Source organism: Daphnia magna, linkage group LG8 (genome assembly GCF_020631705.1).
Source record: "Daphnia magna isolate NIES linkage group LG8, ASM2063170v1.1, whole genome shotgun sequence".
Taxonomy (NCBI): domain Eukaryota; kingdom Metazoa; phylum Arthropoda; class Branchiopoda; order Diplostraca; family Daphniidae; genus Daphnia; species Daphnia magna.
In genome coordinates, this window is record NC_059189.1 from 8,763,379 (window position 1) to 8,782,258 (window position 18,880).

General features: G+C 39.2%; 1 protein-coding gene, 1 non-coding gene and 1 pseudogene across 2 annotated transcripts; 2 read left to right on the forward strand and 1 right to left on the reverse strand.

Moving 5' to 3' along the window:
• The first annotated feature begins 3,817 nt into the window (after positions 1–3,817).
• Positions 3,818–18,880, forward strand: part of LOC123475566 — a 28,052-nt pseudogene continuing 12,989 nt past the window's right edge.
• Positions 5,039–6,033, forward strand: LOC116922351. The gene is made up of 2 exons (XR_006650001.1): positions 5,039–5,573; positions 5,682–6,033. It is a non-coding gene; the product is annotated as an uncharacterized LOC116922351 (transcript).
• On the reverse strand, positions 12,510–16,993 carry LOC116929746. Its single transcript, XM_045177599.1, has 4 exons — positions 16,067–16,993; positions 13,337–13,552; positions 12,982–13,198; positions 12,510–12,911 (listed from the first exon to the last, which is right to left on the reverse strand). Coding segments are annotated over exons 1-4 (639 nt in total). The 5' UTR covers positions 16,069–16,993; the 3' UTR covers positions 12,510–12,707.

Genomic DNA, 18,880 nt, shown 5'->3' on the forward strand with positions numbered 1-18,880 from the left:
TGCAAATGCAATCACTCAGATACTTGTCGCATGCAAATAAAATTACTCATATGCTTGCCAATATACTGTTTTGTGCTTGTTCCGTTTTTAAGTGTTTGATATAAAACTCCTTCGTCTTCACGCTTCGCGCTGAACAACACTGTTCACGCAAGTGATGAGTCACGGTAATCCCTGATCTCAGCTTGTAACTCATCCAACACTTACAACCTGTCACGGACTTTGGGGATACCCAAAGCACAGACTGACAGAGTTTATTACCGTGCAATTCAAACTCAATCTCAGAATTGCATCCCGGACACCTAAACTATATAAACCACCTTAGGCGACAAGAAGGGAGAGGCAGATGTTGGACGTCAGTCAACGACGTCAGCCGAAGATTTCTTTGTATTACCATAGTGTTCATAGTGATTGTTCTTGACTTAGAAATACAAAACTGTTGCAGCAGAATTCGATTCTCTCTCTCTCTTAGTTTCCATCATTACAGGGTTAAGCAAAAAAATGTCTTAATTGAAAAATTGTTTAACGACAAGTAATAAGAAAAATCAGTGCGTATTTCTTTATTTTTGACACGGTACTTTACGAATTACAATACAATTTGTTTCATGATGAATCTCACCAACAATTCGGGTTTCCTATAAAATAAATACAGCACCAATCAAACGTTGTTGCACAAAATGAAGGTTCAAAATTTTAATGACAATTCTGGTATCCTATAAAACAAATATAAAACTATTAAAAAATTATTTAACAATATGAAGGTACCAAATTTAAATGAAAAAATTGCTTTCTTCATTTGTTCAAGTCAAACGCCACCTACCAACACAAACTCAAGCCTTTTTAAAAAAAGAAACGCCATCTAACGACGGTAAAAAGCCTAAATTGAATTCAATTTTATTTCCTGCGTAACTAACAAACCCAAAAATCGCAAAAACATTATCTCAGCTTTGCAAAAACGTTAGTAAGGGAGCGGCAGCACGACGAACGAGAAAACGTTTAACACGTATCTGAACTACCCTCAAACCTGTGTTAAAATCCCTATTACAGCAAACGTCATCTATTGAGAAAAATATCGGAAAAATCGGCATTGGTGGTGTAGTACAATGTGTACACATGAGGTCATTTTGATAGAATCCCTATCGGGAAATAGACTTTTTTATCCGATCGCCCCGAGAACAACCCCGATTATAGCTCGTTTTTCCCGCCTGCCCCGATTTAAACCCTGAAACCATAAGAACGGCAATTTAAAAAAAATTGCATCGGGGCAATCGGATTAACCTCAATTTTTGCCCCGCCCTGCCATGGTTTAAAAAGTAGCACCCCAATTCAGCCCCGAATGACTTTTTTGGTGCGGGGCGGTTACCCCGATTACAGCTCATTTTGGCCGATCGCTAAGTTTCATTTTTGATTGTCCAAATTAATTTCGTTCCAAAAAAGGGGGAACTTAACCATGTTCAAATTTTGCCCAAAAGCCTATTTTTATTTTAAGTCCAGCATTTACTACGAAAAAATAAAAATAAATAAAGGGGTGGTTATCTATTTGCCGGGATAGTTTATTTTCAAATTTATTACAAAATAATAAATAAAATATATGTAAGTAGTGAGTTTGTTTGCGAAGACTTGCCGTTCACCTTACGGGAATCAAGCCGTTGGAAATTAACTTAAGCTATTAAAAAAATGGAGCAATTTTTATATAAATATATTATTCGGCATTTAATAATATTCGAAGCAAGCATGATAGGTTAAAATTTATAAATGAAAAGAATGATAAGAAATAATGATAGGATTAATTTCAAATATTACAAACTTTACACTTAATAAATCATGCTGAAGTTTAAAAGATAAAAAATATTTAGCATAACTTGTTCAATTGCATTTTATTTACTTCTGGTTAAACCTCAAGTTCGACATCATCTTGACTTATTTAAAATCCTGTTGGTGATTTGTTATCGAAGAAAAACGTGTTTGACAACAATTCGATTGGATTGTTCGAAAATGATGTGTCTGTAGATTGGCTCAGTGGAAGAAAATTCGACTGTTGTGCGGGGACCCTGACTTCAAATCCAGATACAATCTAACGTTTTGTCAAGATTAGAGATCCAATACATGTCATCTTTATAGCCAAATGAAAGCCTGTTCGGATATCCTAAGAATGTCAGACGACGTTGTTTAGGGCGGTCAAAACACATAAAAATTACATCCGTCGAACATCCAAACACGGTCTACCAGGAGAGGTAGACAAACGCCCTATCCCTTTCATCAGCCAGAATAATGGAGGGACCTTGAAGGTTCCCTCAAATTCCGCTTGGAACGCGAGCGTCAGGGAGGCATAGATTTGCACTTTGTTGTGTGTGACGCTTGTAGTCGAAATCAAAATGCTGCCTTTCCTTAATTTAAAATTTATTACTTAAATGTCAGTTATATTCATGCATCATGTTAGGCATATGGCTAACAATGTTAGCCATATCGTTCGCAAAAATGTGATGTATTAGCTTTTTTCAATTTTTAACTTTTGAATAAAAACACAGTTTGCTCAATATTAGAAAAAATCATTACATATATTTCAAACGAATAAAATATTGTAAACAAACTACCAGAGTTGTTCTGATCGATTTGAAGATCGAGATCGATTGATCGATCGATCACTTTTTCGCGATCGAGATCGAGACCATCGATCACTCCGAAAAGATGGGATCGAGATCGAGATCGAAAGGGCTGGGATCGAGAATCAATTCGACTGTGGCGCCACCTATGAGTTGCAATCAAAGCTCTTATCTTTTTCTAATATTTTTCAGACGACGAGTCGACGAGGATCTTCAGGTGGTGTTTTTCTTTTACGTTGTTAGTTAATTCGGCTCTGTGTGTTTACAAGGTGTAAGCTGGTATAAGGTATTATTTACTGTCAATAGATTGTGTATGTTCTTTCTATTTATTTGTTTTTTTTATCAAAATAGTTTTCGATAGTTTTATTTTCTGCATTCTGCAGACCAGTCTGAATCAGATGGCTTCTGTCGATAGTGGTGTAGCTTCATCAAACTCAGAAGAACACTCCGAAGAAATAAATGTGTGAGTACATTAATCTTAAATGTTTAGCTTAATTCCCTCATTAGCTAAATAATAAAATTCTATATCAGTGAGGAAGATGCTGCTGCAGGTACTTCCAGTGCTAATGCCAATCGTTGTAAAAAAGCTAGTGCTGGCAAACAATCTGCCGCGGAATCCGGAAATAAACTGTTTTTTAAAATTGATCGAGATCGAGATCGACTCGATCAATTCGATCAAAAAAGAATCGTGATCGATTTTGATCATTTCGATCAAAAATTTGGTGGGATCGAGATCGAGATCATCGATCGCCATTTGGTGATCGATGCCCAACACTGCAAACTACATCATGTATTTCATACCCGCCATGTAAAATTGAATCTATGCCTCCCTGACGCTCGCGCTCTAAGCGGAATTTAATGGAACCTTCAAGGTCCCATGTCTAGTCTGCTTGCATGGCGTTTGTCTACCTCTCCTGGTAGACCTTGATCTAAATGTCAGTAATTCCAGAGGGTTGTCAACTCGAAAAAATATTCGTACACTCCATTATTTTTAAGCAAAATATACGAAAAATACAAAAAAATCAAAAAAGATATGAAAAATATAAAAATATAAAAAAAATTTTAAAAAATGTAAAAATCCGCAATAGTTATACTTAATATATTGAAATTCTCATATGGGCGTAGCTATGATTCTAACGGAAATAGCTAAAATAGAAGAACCCTACCGTAAAATACGATTTACGCCAAAAATTAGATTTTGTTTACAAAATTTTGATATGGACCCATCATATGCCTTCCAACTGTTACAGGGAATAGATGGCGCAAGTCAACAAAAACATTACATCAAAGCTTATCTCGTATTCAAGAATCGAAGGGAGTTCGGTCCAAACCTTCTTAGTGAATAGACGTGTGACAAAGCTTTCAAAAGTGACCCCCCCCAAAAGAAAAATAATAATAATTCCAGCCCAGGCTCCAGACATACCAATACGATCCAAATCCTTTCCCTGCCCTGACGAGCATAACGCGTGCCAGACACCCTACCCCAAGACAAACTCAGCAAGTCCCAACCTCGAGACTACTGCCAACCGATAATGGGTTAGGACATTCCCCAAGCAAATCACAACCCACCGAGAAAAAAACCATGCAGTACCACAACCCAGCTACCCCCAGTGATGACGTAAAACTTACAGATGGCAAGCCAAATTTCAAATCCATGCCCATCGCAGAACGCAAGAGAATGCAGGATGAGATAATCGCCATAATGGGAGAACCCAGAGACTCGACAGTCCTGATGGGAGGAGACTTAGCCATCCACACCGTTAACAGTAACCAGGGGTCGAATTCCGAACGACCTTTTTTACTTGACTTCGAATTGACTTAGGTGGTTTTCCGACTTGACTTGAAAATTTTTTCAGACTTTCATCCAAGTAGGATTCCGAGCACAAAAATCTCAAGTCAAGTTGACAACTTGTACTTGAAAACGCAAAAGTCTAGCAGCGCCGGATTAGAGTTTGGCGGGCCCTGGGCAAAATTGATATCGCGGGCCCTTTTTCCACCTTTTTTCAAGAGATTTTCTATATCAACAAGCAAGACATTCAAAAGATGCTGAAAAGATTCTATTTTAGAACATATAAATTCGCTCTGAAACTAGCGAAACTATCACAATTCTGAAATATTTCGCTCCCGCAGGAGCGAAACTTTCGCAAAAAAGGCGTAAGTTTCACACTTGCGGTGACAAATATTTTTCAGATTTTTATAGTTTCGCTAGTTTCAGAGCGAATATTGGTGTAAGTTTACCCGGAGAACGTACATTCGCAAAACTTAAGGCGAAAGCAATACATTGGGGCTAGTTATCGCAGTTTGCGTTTTTGAAACCGCAGGGGTTTCACTGCATATTTCAGCATTCATTTGCTTTCGGTGCATGTGCAGCTTTCACTTCAAGAAAAAAAAACACACTCAACCTAAAACATAAATCATCATAAATCCCATAGCTCAGTTGGTAGAGCGTCGCATTGGCAATTAGAAGGGCTATGGTTCGATTCTCGAGTCGGATAATGACGAAAATTTATCCTAAGGATAATGTATATAACAGTAGCTACAGAACTTTGATTTCTGATAAACTTTTTCCTATTTGCTTTACTTTAAAAAATTTATATGACGATTAATGCTGCTAAAATTGACGTCAATCTTGACAGTGCAGACGACAGAAAGTTAGAGGCTTTGTTGTTTTGTTCTGTTATTGATTTGTAAAGTTCAGCTATGGCATTAGTTGAAACATTTTGGAAAGCTGGGCACAAGATAACTGGACATGACCTTGACGGAAGCCTTAGTCTAGGTTATCGAAGATTTCAAGCGTTTTTTTGGAACATCGCCTTTAGTGTGTTTTGTTGCTTGGGACATTTTGTTTAATGCTCGTCCTAGAAATTCAACACCAGAGCATCTATTATGGGCTTTGATACTGTTAAAACGATATAGTATTGAAACATTTAATGCAAACTTAATCGGAGTTAGTGAAAAAACATTTCGAAAGTGGTCTCACATATTCATCAACCTTCTTGCAGACATGCCAGTCGTAAGTGAAATATTTTCTGCTAATTTTAAAAAATTGCTTCAGACATTTTCTCATTTGTATTACAAAAGCTTAACTGGGATCAACGTTTCCGAAACGCTCCAAGAAACGCATCTACATTTATTTCTCTTGACGGGACTGATTTTAAAATCATGGAACCATCAGAGTTTGACCCTAAATGGTGGTCTCACAAATTCAATGGTCCCGGCTTGCGATATGAGATTGGAATTTGTATCCGCACTGGGGACATTGTTTGGGCTCACGGAGGTGTTCCGTGCGACGAATGGCCAGATCTTCGTCTCGCTTGAAATGCAATTGTTGGAGCCCTTCAACCAGGAGAAAAAGTTATAGATGATCGCGGATACAATGACCAGCGTTATTTTGATCTTCCAAACGGACATGCAGATCAGCAAAAAAAACAAATATTGGCGAGGCATGAGACTGTAAAATTTACAGTCTCATTTGATATATTTTATGTCTCTTTTTGATATATTTTATTGTATTGCAGGGCCTGATTAAGTCAGTCCATCTACTTTTGATTGACAATTGTCACATCAACTTCATTTCACTCGCAAGCTGCACCTGAATAACTCTGAGTCTGACTCTGAGACTGACGTATGAATTTGTTCATAGTTTTAATAGCATTTCTTAGGTTTTTGATATATTTTATTGTATTGCAGGGCCTGATTAAGTCAGTCCATCTACTTTTGATTGACAATTGTCACATCAACTTCATTTCACTCGCAAGCTGCACCTGAATAACTCTGAGTCTGACTCTGAGACTGACGTATGAATTTGTTCATAGTTTTAATAGCATTTCTTAGGTTTTTGATATATTTTATTTTATTGCAGGGCCTGATTAAGTTAGACCTATCTACTTTGGCAATTGTCACTGTCTTCATTGGAAATTGAGCCAACTTCATTTCAATGGCAAAACGAAAACGTTCGTCTAACCCGCGAGCAGGCACTTCACATGACGATGAATACATGCCGATGATGGATGACGTTGGGGCCGTTCACATATGACGTCACGAGCCGAGGGGGGGAAGGGGGGTGCACCTTGTATGACGAATTGTGACGAGGGGGGTAGGGGGAGTATTCACAGTGGGACGTCACAAGGCACTACACAAGCGCCACCAAATGGGATATGTTGGCAACTTCCTAAATTTCTTTTAGTTTTTCTGGATCGTTAGAGCAAAGTGATTGTCAGCACCTCGTTTGCTTGACCAATTAAGAAAATAATGAACAAAAACGAACTATATCAGTCTCTTTTTAAAGGCTATGTTAGCGCTTTCGAGAGAACTAAGAGTAGAAAGTCTTGTCAAGAAGACGTCATTAAAAAATGGAACGAAATAAAAAACGATTCAGATTTGCCCGGCAAAATTGCCATTTTGCTGAAAGAATATCGAGCAATTTCAATGAGAGCTGAAGGTGGCCTGATGCAAACTTGGGCTAAGGCATTAATTCCTAAAAAGTCAGATAAAGAAACAAATTCATCGTCACCAACATTAGAATTTGCCCCCAATTCATCACAATTTGATGAATCCGACCACGATGTTGAAACTGTTTCTGAAGGCATCAACACAGTAAAGCCTATTGATTCACCAGCTCAATTAAAGTGTAATAGATATGTCCCTCATGTTCAGCTACAGCTGCAAAAAGAGATTGATTGTTTAAATTCAGACATTTGCATGCTACAAGATCGGGACAAGAAAGGGTTGCTGTCTGATATTCAAGAGAAAGAATTAAAATCAAAGAAGTTAAAAAAAATTGAATTGGAGAAGGCACTTAAAAGGAAGAGAGGCGACGTAGAGAGATCTCAGAAAGCGAGAATCGCAAAGAAAAAACGTCAAGAAGTAGCCATAGAAAAAAATCCTAGCCTTCGAGATGAACTGCGAGTTCGAACCAGACCTGGGCAGCCAAGAGTAGAAGAAAATCAGCCTTTGCTTCTAAAAACTATTATCGCATTGGCCATGCACGGCTCAGCTTCTCATGAAAAAAGACAGAGCGACGTGTATCGTACTATCAAAACTTTGAACGAACTTACTGAGCAATTAAATAAAGATGGATTCAAGATAAGCAGAAGCGGTGTTTATCTAAGACTTTTGCCAAGAAGAAGTGCATCTATTGAAGGCCAGCGTCATGTTGTAACAGTCCCGGTGAAACTAATTAGGGCGCAAAACGACCATCATGCTCAACATGTTGATGGCCCATTCTGTACAGCCACCATCAGATATCTAGAAGAATTGGCCTCATTTCTCGGACCTCAAGAAGTCTGCTTCATAAGTCAAGACGACAAATGTCGTGTCCCGATTGGTTTAACTGCGGCAAACAAACAGAGCCCTCTACTCATGCATGTTGAATACCGTGTGAGTCTACCTGATCACGATTGGGTAGTCGCCGAGAAACATAAGTTGATTCCCTCAGTTTACGCTGGGATCCAAATTCATCCAAACATTTAGTGAAATAGAAATTAAAGTTTTTTAGGGAATAGAATATATATGTTTTAAACTACTATTAGGATTCGGAAATCGAGAATGCGTGAGTTATTCCGGCCCAACATACATTGCCATTCGGTCGGGAAAGCACTCATCATCTACAGCATTAAGTCACGCAATTGACTTTGAAAAACTTTTGAACCTTAAAGAGTTCGCCGAAATCACCAGGTGTGGTCTCGATCAGCTAGTGAAACCAATCGTGATTTTTACTGTCGACGGAGGACCCGACGAAAACCCCAGATATTAAAAAGTTATCCAGATTGCAATACATCATTTTGTCAATCATAACCTTGATGGTCTTTTTGTGGCTACAAATGCTCCTGGAAGAAGCGCTTTCAACCGTGTCGAGCGAAAGATGGCTCCGTTGAGCAAGGAGCTGAGTGGTCTCATCTTACCTCATGACCATTTTGGAACCCACCTGGATAACAGCGGCCGAACTATTGATGATGAACTAGAGGAAAAAAATTTTGAACACGCCGGTAAAGTGCTCGCCGAAATTTGGTCTAATTTAGAAGTCGACAAATTTCCCTGTGTTGCCGAGTACGTGGACCCATCCAACTCGGAAATTCTTCTTTCAAATATAGTTAAACAAGATCAGAATTGGTTCGACGTTCATGTAAGAACGAGCCAATACTTCACACAAATCGTAAAGTGTCAAGACGAAAGCTGCTGTTCAAAACCTAGGAGCTCCTACTTTTCAATAGTCCCTGGAAGATTTCTCCCACCACCACTTCCCATTTCCCAAACTAGCGAAGGTTTAAAGATTCCAGAAAGATCAAAAACTGAATCTTTTTTTTTTTCATCGTTATTTGTCTCACAAAGTCTCAAATTGGACGATCTTATTCCCCGTTCGGCAAAGGCCCATAAAGTGATCCCATATGACCTCTATTGCCCTTCTATTCAGTCTTCTTTAAATGATCGAGTTTGCAAGACATGTCATCTGTACTTTGCCTCACTCGTAATGCTCCGCAGTCATGTAGCGCAGCATAAAAAAATGGACGCACAGGCCTCAAAGAAGATCAGACCAACAAGAGTTGCTGCTCGACGGCAGCGTGAAATGATGGTGATTTTAGCTAATCAAGAAAACGAAGAAAGTGTAGATTGGTTTGAAGAAGACGAGCTCGATCTGGACGGAGTTTCTGTGCCCCCCGATTCATCAACTGGCTTTCACGGTTTTCCTATTATTAGTGTCGAAGAGCATTTAAAATCTGTTCAGTGGGAAGATGCTTAAACTTTTTTTCAGTCATTTCCTTTATTTCGCTAAAAAGGTGTATTTGTGTTACGTGTTTAATTGTGTTCTGTATTAAAAACTACAGAAAATACAGAAAATAAAGAATTTTTAGTGGCTTAAACAATTTTTAAAAAGGGAGGGGGGTATCTGACTTTGTGACGTCATATTAGAGGGGGGGGTAGACCTACTGTGACGAATTGTGACGAAGGGGGGAGGGGGGGGTGTAAAATCGTCAAAAAGTCCGTGACGTCATATGTGAACGGCCCCGTTATGCTGTCTTCAACTCCTTTCAAAACGTATGGGACTGACTCTTCTACGGCCCAAGATTCTCACGAAGAAAGCGAAGATAGTGAAAGCGATATCAACATCAGTGGTCGATCTTCGCGCCTCTCCAATAATGCTAAAGCAAGAGGTCCGAAGAAGAGAAGTCCCATTTGGAAATTTTTTGATACCAGTGGAGAAGGAAAACAACTGAAAACCAAATGCAATCTGACGAAAATTGTTGATGGTAAAGAGAAGAAATGCACATACTCCAACAAAGGCAGAAATACCACAAATATGAGGCTTCATTTATCATCCTGAGCAACTGAAACAGCTACAGTCAGAAGAATTGAAAATTGCTGAACAGACTTTGAATTCATCGTCACGCAGCTCATCTGTTACTAGTTTCTTCAAAGCTAAATCTTTCGGTGTCCCAGTCCACAAAAGAAATCCTCTCCCACAAAACAGTACATCGTTCCAGACATTGAAGCTTGATCTAACACGACTTTGTGCCTGCACGTCTTTTCCTTTAAGTATGGTGGAATCAGAGGAATTTCAGAAGCTCATTCATAATTTAGATTCCCGCTCTGCTTATAGCCTTCCATGTAGAAACACTCTGAAGAACTGGGTAGTTAAATATTCTGAGGACATCATGAAAAAAGTCATTTCTAACTTGCAACTTGTGAAAAACTACTTCCTTTCCATGGATATTTGGAGCCAGCCTGGCCTTGACAAATTTTATTTGGGCATTGTGGCTATTTATTACAATCATACAACTGAAAAACAAGAAGTTGCTGCTTTGGCTTGTCGTTTTTCCTCACCCACACACTGGGGCACGCATCAAAGAGTTGTTCGAAAAAATCTTCAAGGAATATGGACTGGACACCAGAAAAGTTATTCGGTTTACAACTGACAAAGGGTCAAACAAAGTAAAAGGATTAGAGCCATACACAGTGTTTCAACGGAAGCCTATGGTTCCATCAGTGGATCTTTTTGAAGAAGGAGCAGTGAATAATGTAAACGATGCTGAAACAGATCCTTTTGTCGAAATAGAATTAGACATTGAGTTGGACAACAATGATGAATCAGACCATTCGGATGATGAATTTGATTCTGAATCGGACAGCGGGTTAGGAGGAATGGATTCAAATGCGATCGAAACGAAGTACAATGATTTCCTTGAAATTGAAGAATTTTATCGTCAAGCATTTGGCAAACGTCTATCTTGCGTGGCCCACGCCCTCAATCTCGTTTTTCACAAAATCTTGGATGACAAAAAATCCAGTTTGGGCTAGCTAAGGAAAGCAGTTCTTAAACTTCTGAAGAAAATCAATGCTTCTGGGGTCGCCAATCAACAGCTGAAGTTGTTGACAGGGAAAAAATTGCTGAAAGTGGCGATAACCCGTTGGAATAGTTTTTATTATGTCCTAAAACGAGTTCTACTTTTAAAGTCGGCAATTATCGATGTCTGCAGAGATAGATTATGGGGTATTGATTTTGATTGGGCAGATGTGGAAAAATTTGTGGCCTTTTTAAAGCCACTAGCTACCGCGACAACTTACTTAGAAGGTGACTACCCAACGGCTGCTGCTATTATTCCAGAAATCTTGAGCCTGCAAGAGCAATTTGTCAACGCGAAAGAGACTGATGCGTCACTTCGGCGTATCAGTGATCAAGTTCTGGCTGAGTTACAAACGCGTTTCAAAACCATCATGAATGTTACTGATGATAATTTCGACATGACTTGCTTGATGTGTACAATGCTGAATCCTAGTAAAACACTTGAACTGCCAGGTGAGCTGTTTGATGAAGGGAAACGAAGACTGAATGAATTTCTAAGGACTGAGATGAATCAAGGACTTTGCTTAGTTTCCCAAATGCCACTACCCAGTACGTCTCAGGAAGGCAATGCTGCTGTTAGTCCTGAACAAGTACCATCGTCAAATTTAAGCGCAGGTTAAAACGATATAACTATTAAACTTTTCATCCATTTCCTAGTAATAAATACAAGTAATTAACTGATTCTTCCTTTAATCTACAGAGAAACCTCAGCATTTCAAGAGGCGAAGGCTTGTAAACACCCCATTCCTTCCAGCTACCGTATCAAAAGAGGAGGAGTTGAAACAAGAAGTTCAAGATTACATCTTTATGATCGACAAAGGAGAATTCAGCCAAAAATGTGATGTCCTTCAATTCTGGAAAGAGAAATTGGGTAGATTTCCCACTCTAGCACCAATTGCCTTGCAGTACCAGGCCATGCCCGCAACTTCCGCATCAGCAGAGCGTCTTTTCTCTTGCAGTGGCCTTTCCTGCAAAGGGAAAAAAACAAATGTTGCTTCCGTTTTGCTTGAATCTGAAACTCTGTGCCGGTTTAACAGAAATTTAGATTCATAACTTATTCAAAACTCAAGTTATAGAAAAAATACAGAAAGAATAATCAAAGAATCAAACTGCTCGTATTGTCATTTAATTTTTATCGTATTTTAAAAACTAGGTATAACTAGGTTACCTAGTTTTAAATTACTACCTAGTTTTTTATTACTACCTAGTTTTCTTGCCGCTACTTTTTACTATTACCTAGTACCTAGTTTTTCGGCCACTACTTTACCTAGTAATTTTATAAAACTAGGTATTTAGTAATAGTATTACCTACTTTTTTTCGAAAACTCGGTAAAAAGTAATAGTAATACCTAGTTTTAAAAATAACTAGGTTGCCATCAATACTGTAAATCGCCGAATTAAACAGTTTTGTTGCATGAATTATAGATTTCGTCATGCTTTATATTTACACCATCGTTTTTTTCATGCTGTTGTAAATTTAACACAGTTGATGATCGAAAACGGTGAGCCACTGTATCCAGTCGATTTTTAACTTAAAAAATAAATAAATCGCCAATTATAATTTTATGGGTGTAAATGTTCTGTATTTTCGGGAAAAATTTTGTTGCCTGCTTTTTTGGTTTATAACTCAATGAACACCATATTACGAATTTTACCGCAGCTCCCAGGGAACGAAAAAACACTGCGAGGCTTCTGTCATTGGCCGTATTTGACATTCAAATGAAATTAAGTAAATGAAAATTAAATGGGATTCATTTTAAGGGAGACTAATGCATATATTTCATACTTAGATCAAACAGAGGGTCCTCGTAGGAAAGAATGGCATCCGCCAGCGTAAGATCCTCAAGTGGCACCAGAAAATCCCCGTGTTTTCTCAGTATTTCTTCTGCCAAATTTTTTTCTATTTTATGCCACTTTTGGGCGAATGCTTCGGTCTGCCAACCTTCTGCAGAAAGCAAGTCACAATCAATCTGTTCAAATAGAGAATAAGATTTAAATCAAAAACCCATACGCGCAATACCTAATGATGACATATAATACCGCAGCCTTTAAAGTTGTAAATCTGGGGAACCGCTTCACAATATCAGTCAAGGTAGGTTTTTTAGCGGCTATCCATTTCCTGCTGATGTCCAATGTGTCACGATGAAATTTAAGCATTTTTTCTTTATTCTCTGCCGTTACTTGATTTTCTCGCATAAATCGCTCTTTTTCGGCCAATCCTATGTCAACCAAGGTTTCGGCTGAATCCTCTATCGTTCTATAAATACAAATATTACGATTTGAAATACATATATTGTATATAATGTATATTACTATATATATGTAGTATATTAGATATATAATTAGTAATCTAGTGATCGATGCAATGGAAGGAATCCGGGCTATCCATCAATACCTTTTTGTGTAGCTACGAACGACGGCTCCTTTATTTTTGTTTTCTGATCTGCGGTCTCTTACATAGTTTAATAGACGGCCAACGTTGGAATTGCTGTCATGCCACGACGAATATACAACTTTATCCGCGGTGCTTGCAGAGTCCTTTGCTATTGGGAAATGAGCGACAATCGATCGGGCCACTTTGTCGAACTCCGCCGGCTTGGGCATTGAATTCCTTAATGTTTTAGATAAATATTATTAAAAATGATACAATACAAATTTATATTAGGAAGTGTAAATGGTGACGGCTCTTCCCTAGCAAGACAAGTTCTTCTCTAATCCAAAAACGATTAATACAGGGTTGTAGATCTTTTTACGCTGATCATTTTTAATATAGGGTTTAGGGTGTGCAAATGAGCGTGAGTGTCCGTAAAACGCGTACAAAGTTTCAAGTTTTACGGAGCTGACGCGCTGCCCAAGCCGGCCAGAAGAAGGGTCGGAAGGGGGGGATTGCGCGTACCCATGGGAGAGGGGACAGTGAAGGTTTACCTGAGCCACCTGAGCCACACCATACGGCCCCATGTTTTCCCTTTGCCTCGCATGTTAACGGTGGTGTAATGGTTAGCCGGTTAGCCGGGGATGCGAAAGATCCGAGGTTCGAATCTCGGTGAAGACTAGATGTATATTTCAGAATAATTGATTGAATATTGTAAAATACATCATCATTAAATACTGCGATATAATTTTTGTCGACATGTTAGCAAGTCTTAAAAAGTTTCTGGTCTCGATGGAAGTTGAGGATCAGTGGTAAATACTAATGGTTCACGAACGCGAGCAGGATCGTGATGAGTCATGACGGGAAAAGAGAAGAAGACACAGATGAACCTAAGCTACAAAATGAGTATATTGTCACATTGTAAAAGTGTACCTCAACTTCTTTGTTGATGACTCACTGTTATAAGGGGACGGGGGACTGCGCGGACGGGGGACTCACTGTTATAAGGGGACGGGGGACTGCGCGTGCCAAAAGCTCCCGGGGGAGAGGGGAGTGTGAAAGGGGTGTTATGTTAAATACATTAAGATTATAACTTGATGACATCATGGATTACGCGGATTATGACTGGACTTACAGAGTCTAAGTCCAACTATAATCCTTCTTCTATTTTTCGCCGAGCAAATCATAAGCTGAAAAAATCGAATGATGATCTTCTTTTGGTATGCCGAGCGAATCCGAAAGCTTTCTTTCTGTTAGGTCTAAGGCTATGAGTTCATATAAAAGGCAACAATTTAGGTTTGAGCATTAATATTTCGCAATGGCTACATTTCACACTATCTCTCGTTCTAAGGCTAATTACAATCCTCTTTCTTTTAGGCGCCCCATTCAGGATGATAGATGGGACGAAGGCAAAATTTGGCAGCTGCTCATCCCCACCGGAAACCCATTACCGACGGACCCTACTCTATTAGGTAATTGGTTAAATGTTTTTTTTCAACCTATTTTAAACAACCCCACTAACATTTATTTACATTTATTTTGTGATTACAGGTGTCGACGCAATCAAGAGGCTTGTCTCCGACGGCATTCTCCCTCATCGCAACTGTTCTTTGTGTAATCGACCTATGGCATTACATCAATCTACAGGATACGTCGATGGTTGCTACTGGAAATGCAGCTATCGCAACCCGAAGAACAAACGTCCCTGCAAGGGTCCGGCTTCGTCCGTGCGCACCGGTACGTTGTACGAACGGTCCAGGCTTTCGATCCCGGAACTGGTAATATTACATGAAATCAATTTTTGGATTGAACTATTTATTTAACTAATTCATTTTTTCTGCGTTTCTAGACGTTGTTCTTTTTCTGCTTCTTCATGAATTCTCAGAGCTACTCCCAGATGAAAGAGAAGATGAAGATAGCCAACAACGAGACAATCGGTCGATGGACGAAATATCTCCGAGAAGTAGTTTTCCATGTCATCTTCGGCCTTTCTTCTCCCAATTCACCCAGATTGGTGGGGTTGGAAAGACCGTCGAGATTGACGAATCCTTGTTCGGCAAAAAACGTAAGCATAATCAAATTTTAATTAAACTTTTTTTTACACATCAACTAACTCGTGCATTTTAATTTGTACATGCAGGCAAATATCGACGCGGGAACTGCAAAAAAGGCGAGTGGGTGTTTGGCGGTGTGGAACGCGGGGCGAATCGCTGCTTCCTGGTGATAGTGCCCGACCGGAAACGAAAAACGTTGCTTGCCATCATCAAGCAATACATCGCGCCTGGCACAACCATTATTTCGGACGAATGGAGGGCATACAAGTGTCTTGGGTAATTAAACCTTTCTTTCAATTATTTGTCGTATCGTATAGTTTATACCAATATTAATCTAATTTTTCGTTTGCTTTTTTTTTCTTACAGAACACATGGTTATATCCACCTCACCGTTAACCATTCCAAGCACTTCAAAGACCCTATCACCGGCGCTCACACCAACACCGTCGAGGGAATGTGGGCGCACGCCAAGCGCACCCTTATCAAGGGAGGAACGCCACGGAATCATCTCTTCACGTGCTTGGCCCTCTTCATGATGAAGCGAATGTTATCGGCCCAAGAGGAACCCGATACGTTCGTTGCCTTCATGAAAATGGCTAACGCGTGCGTCGCCGACGGGAACGTCCTTCCCGGAAACTACTAACCCGTTTTTGGATTAGAGAAAACTTGTCTTGCTAGGGAAGTGCCGGTGACTACATACATGCCCTTGTGCTTAAAAAGCCATTTTCCTACTGCAATATTGATGCTTGAACGGTCGCTTTTACTAAGTTACGCGTTATTTTCATCCAGTCGGGAGAGTAACGCATCAACACGACTTTTGCTCCAGCCATTTTCCCTTATTATGTCGCGGATTGGGTAGTAATCCTAGTAACGGAGAAGGAAGTAAATATTACAACGTACGAGCGAATTTATAACTTATATATACTTCTAAAGGATCCATCGACATCTCTGGAGCAGTTTCTTGTAAATTTGGATTATCAGAATCCGAATCCCGGGCATTATTATTGCGCGGAGTTTCACTTTCATCACTTGAGCTACTGTCTGACGACGTATCATCAGAAATGACGACAGTAAACTTTGCGTTACCACCGACAGAACACAGGGATGAAAAATCCTCCTCCGTGGCCACGGGAAAATCATCGAAATGGAGTTCGAGAGAATCAAGGGAGGTTTCAAACCTGTCTGAAACTGTTAATAAACAAGGCAAGAAATACATCACTTGGAGTTATTTGGGATAGGATCAGCATAAAAAATAACCATACTCTTTTGTTTCAAATCCAGCAGCGTATCTGCATTAAATATCCCCGTTAGTCCCCTATTTTTCACACTCACTTTATAAAGGTGCATTCCTAATATTTTTTTTTTACTGTAATACAGTCTTCCGAAAAGTTTTCTAACAATAATTGTAAGCACAGCAGTCACACTCTCACCGTCGCACGCAAGCCGAACTATGAAACTATAAAGATCAGCAGCGCACCCTGAATCTATTCCCTTTCGGCTGGCGGCAAAAAAACATTTTTTGTGAAGACAAAAAATTTATAAAAGAAATTTTTTGGGGCTAACGTAGAAAACACTTTTGGGGTATGGTCAAATTACTGTGCGGTATGAGAATTTTACTGCTTAACAATTTAGTTTGATTGCGGGTTAGAAATTATGTGGTATTTTAACCTCACGTAAGCATTTCCGTCAGGAAAGCTGTTATGAAGATCCAAGGGGTGATAATCAAAAAGTTCTGTAAAATCAAGGCAAATGGATGTGGCAGCAATTGGTTTTTTAACGTGATATGCATGTAATTGTGAATTAAAACCCACAGTTTGTAATTTTCTTACTAACAGAACGCATCTTTTATTTTCACGGACGATAAATTTTATTTTACCGAATTGCAACTCGAAATTTTCTTTGCTAGTAACGACAATGTTTCCTATGGAATAAATTACGCCATATCGGTCAATATGTTTGCAAATGTCGACTGTTGTTGTCAAGGGAAGTTTGAGTTTTAGCGCTACTATTTCTGGTACTCTACGGATTGCAATACGGCCTTTTTTAGTTCGCCGATGAAATTAAACTCATCCCGTATGTTATCTCCGAGAATTGCGTGAGCCAGAGTGGTATATTGATTTCGCGTTGTTAAAGTTTTGCTGATATTTTTTAAGTTACAAATAACGTGGCTTAGCCGTTTGAAAAACCCGTTTCGTAACTCGTACTTCAAACAAGACAAATTACGTAAGGGACCATTTTCTTTTACGATTGTTTTAAAGTGAACTAAGAAGTGCTGTTTGGGTTTAATTGGTATTTCAGGATATAGTTTTATGTATAAAAACATATGATCCTCATACAGTTTTTCAAAGTAGTCCAACATGACGTCAGTAAGGGAGGGCGCAAACGCGATGTCAACAAGCGTCTGTAACTGAATGAAAAGAGCCCAATGTTCGTCACCTACTGGTATAAATGGCCCAAGTACAGTATCCTGCACAAAAAACCGAACACCGATTTAATTTTTTAATGCCACCTATTGGCGGGGTAAAGGGTTTTTTGTTGGTTTTTCTTTAAGAGGGAGGGTAGACGGGGTGATGGACACATAGGGCAGGGCTGGGTAAGTAACAGCGCTTTAAGGCAAGTAACAGGTCGGGACATTTTTGCAACCCCCAGGGTGGTGTGTTTTTTTTACGACAGTTGGAAATGTTGGACTTAGGCTGTGTAATATTCCTTACCCAAATAAATTAGATAGCTGCCTGTGAACAATGATGTCAATACCGATGGCATATGTGTAGAAGCTCTGATTGTGATGCGGTAAATCAGTGTTCGATTCCCGATACGGAATTGCGAAAATATTTGATATCGTTATAACATTCTTCATTCGAATTTGCTGGGAATATTAATTACTTCAAAACGAAGGGATTTATTACTTTTTAAAATATAAAATAAAAAAAAAAGCACATATTGCTCGATAAAAATTTGTTTCATATATAATCGAGAATTTCTCGTAAGGTAACCACAATTATTCAACACCTCATCTGGAATCGAACACAAATCTCCAGCATCACATTCAGAAACGCTACAACTACGCCATTGACAACGACATAAACGTTCACAGACAGCTGAAACATAATCTAAATTGTTTCGGTAAGAAACATTACTAAGCCCAAGCCCTAAATTTCCAATTGTCGTTCAAAAAAAACACATCACCCTGGGGGTTGCAAAAATGTCCCGACCTGTAACTTGCCTTAAAACGTAATACCTTAAGGCATAAAAAAATGTGTAGACTTACCCAACCCTGCCCTGACGTGTCCATCACCCCGTCTACCCTTCCCCTTAAAGAAAAACAAACAAAAAACCAACTACCTTGCCAATAGGTGGCTTTAAAAAATTAAGTCGGTGTTCGGATTTTTGTGCAGGATACTGTACAAGAGGTAAATATCTGAATAAAGCTAGCATTTCACTAGCTGTGAGTTTCGGAGACAATCCTTTCCCCGGCGGTTTAAGGTTGTTGATTTCAGCAAGGGTATTGGGACAT

Excerpts from the sequence above, each read along its gene's own strand:
- LOC116929746 (XM_045177599.1), bottom strand. Across the intron at positions 13,199-13,336 it reads GTTCGTAGCTACACAAAAAG|AACGATAGAGGATTCAGCCG; the intron begins GTATTGATGGAT and ends TTGTATTTATAG. Across the intron at positions 12,912-12,981 it reads TTACAACTTTAAAGGCTGCG|ATTGATTGTGACTTGCTTTC; the intron begins GTATTATATGTC and ends CTATTTGAACAG.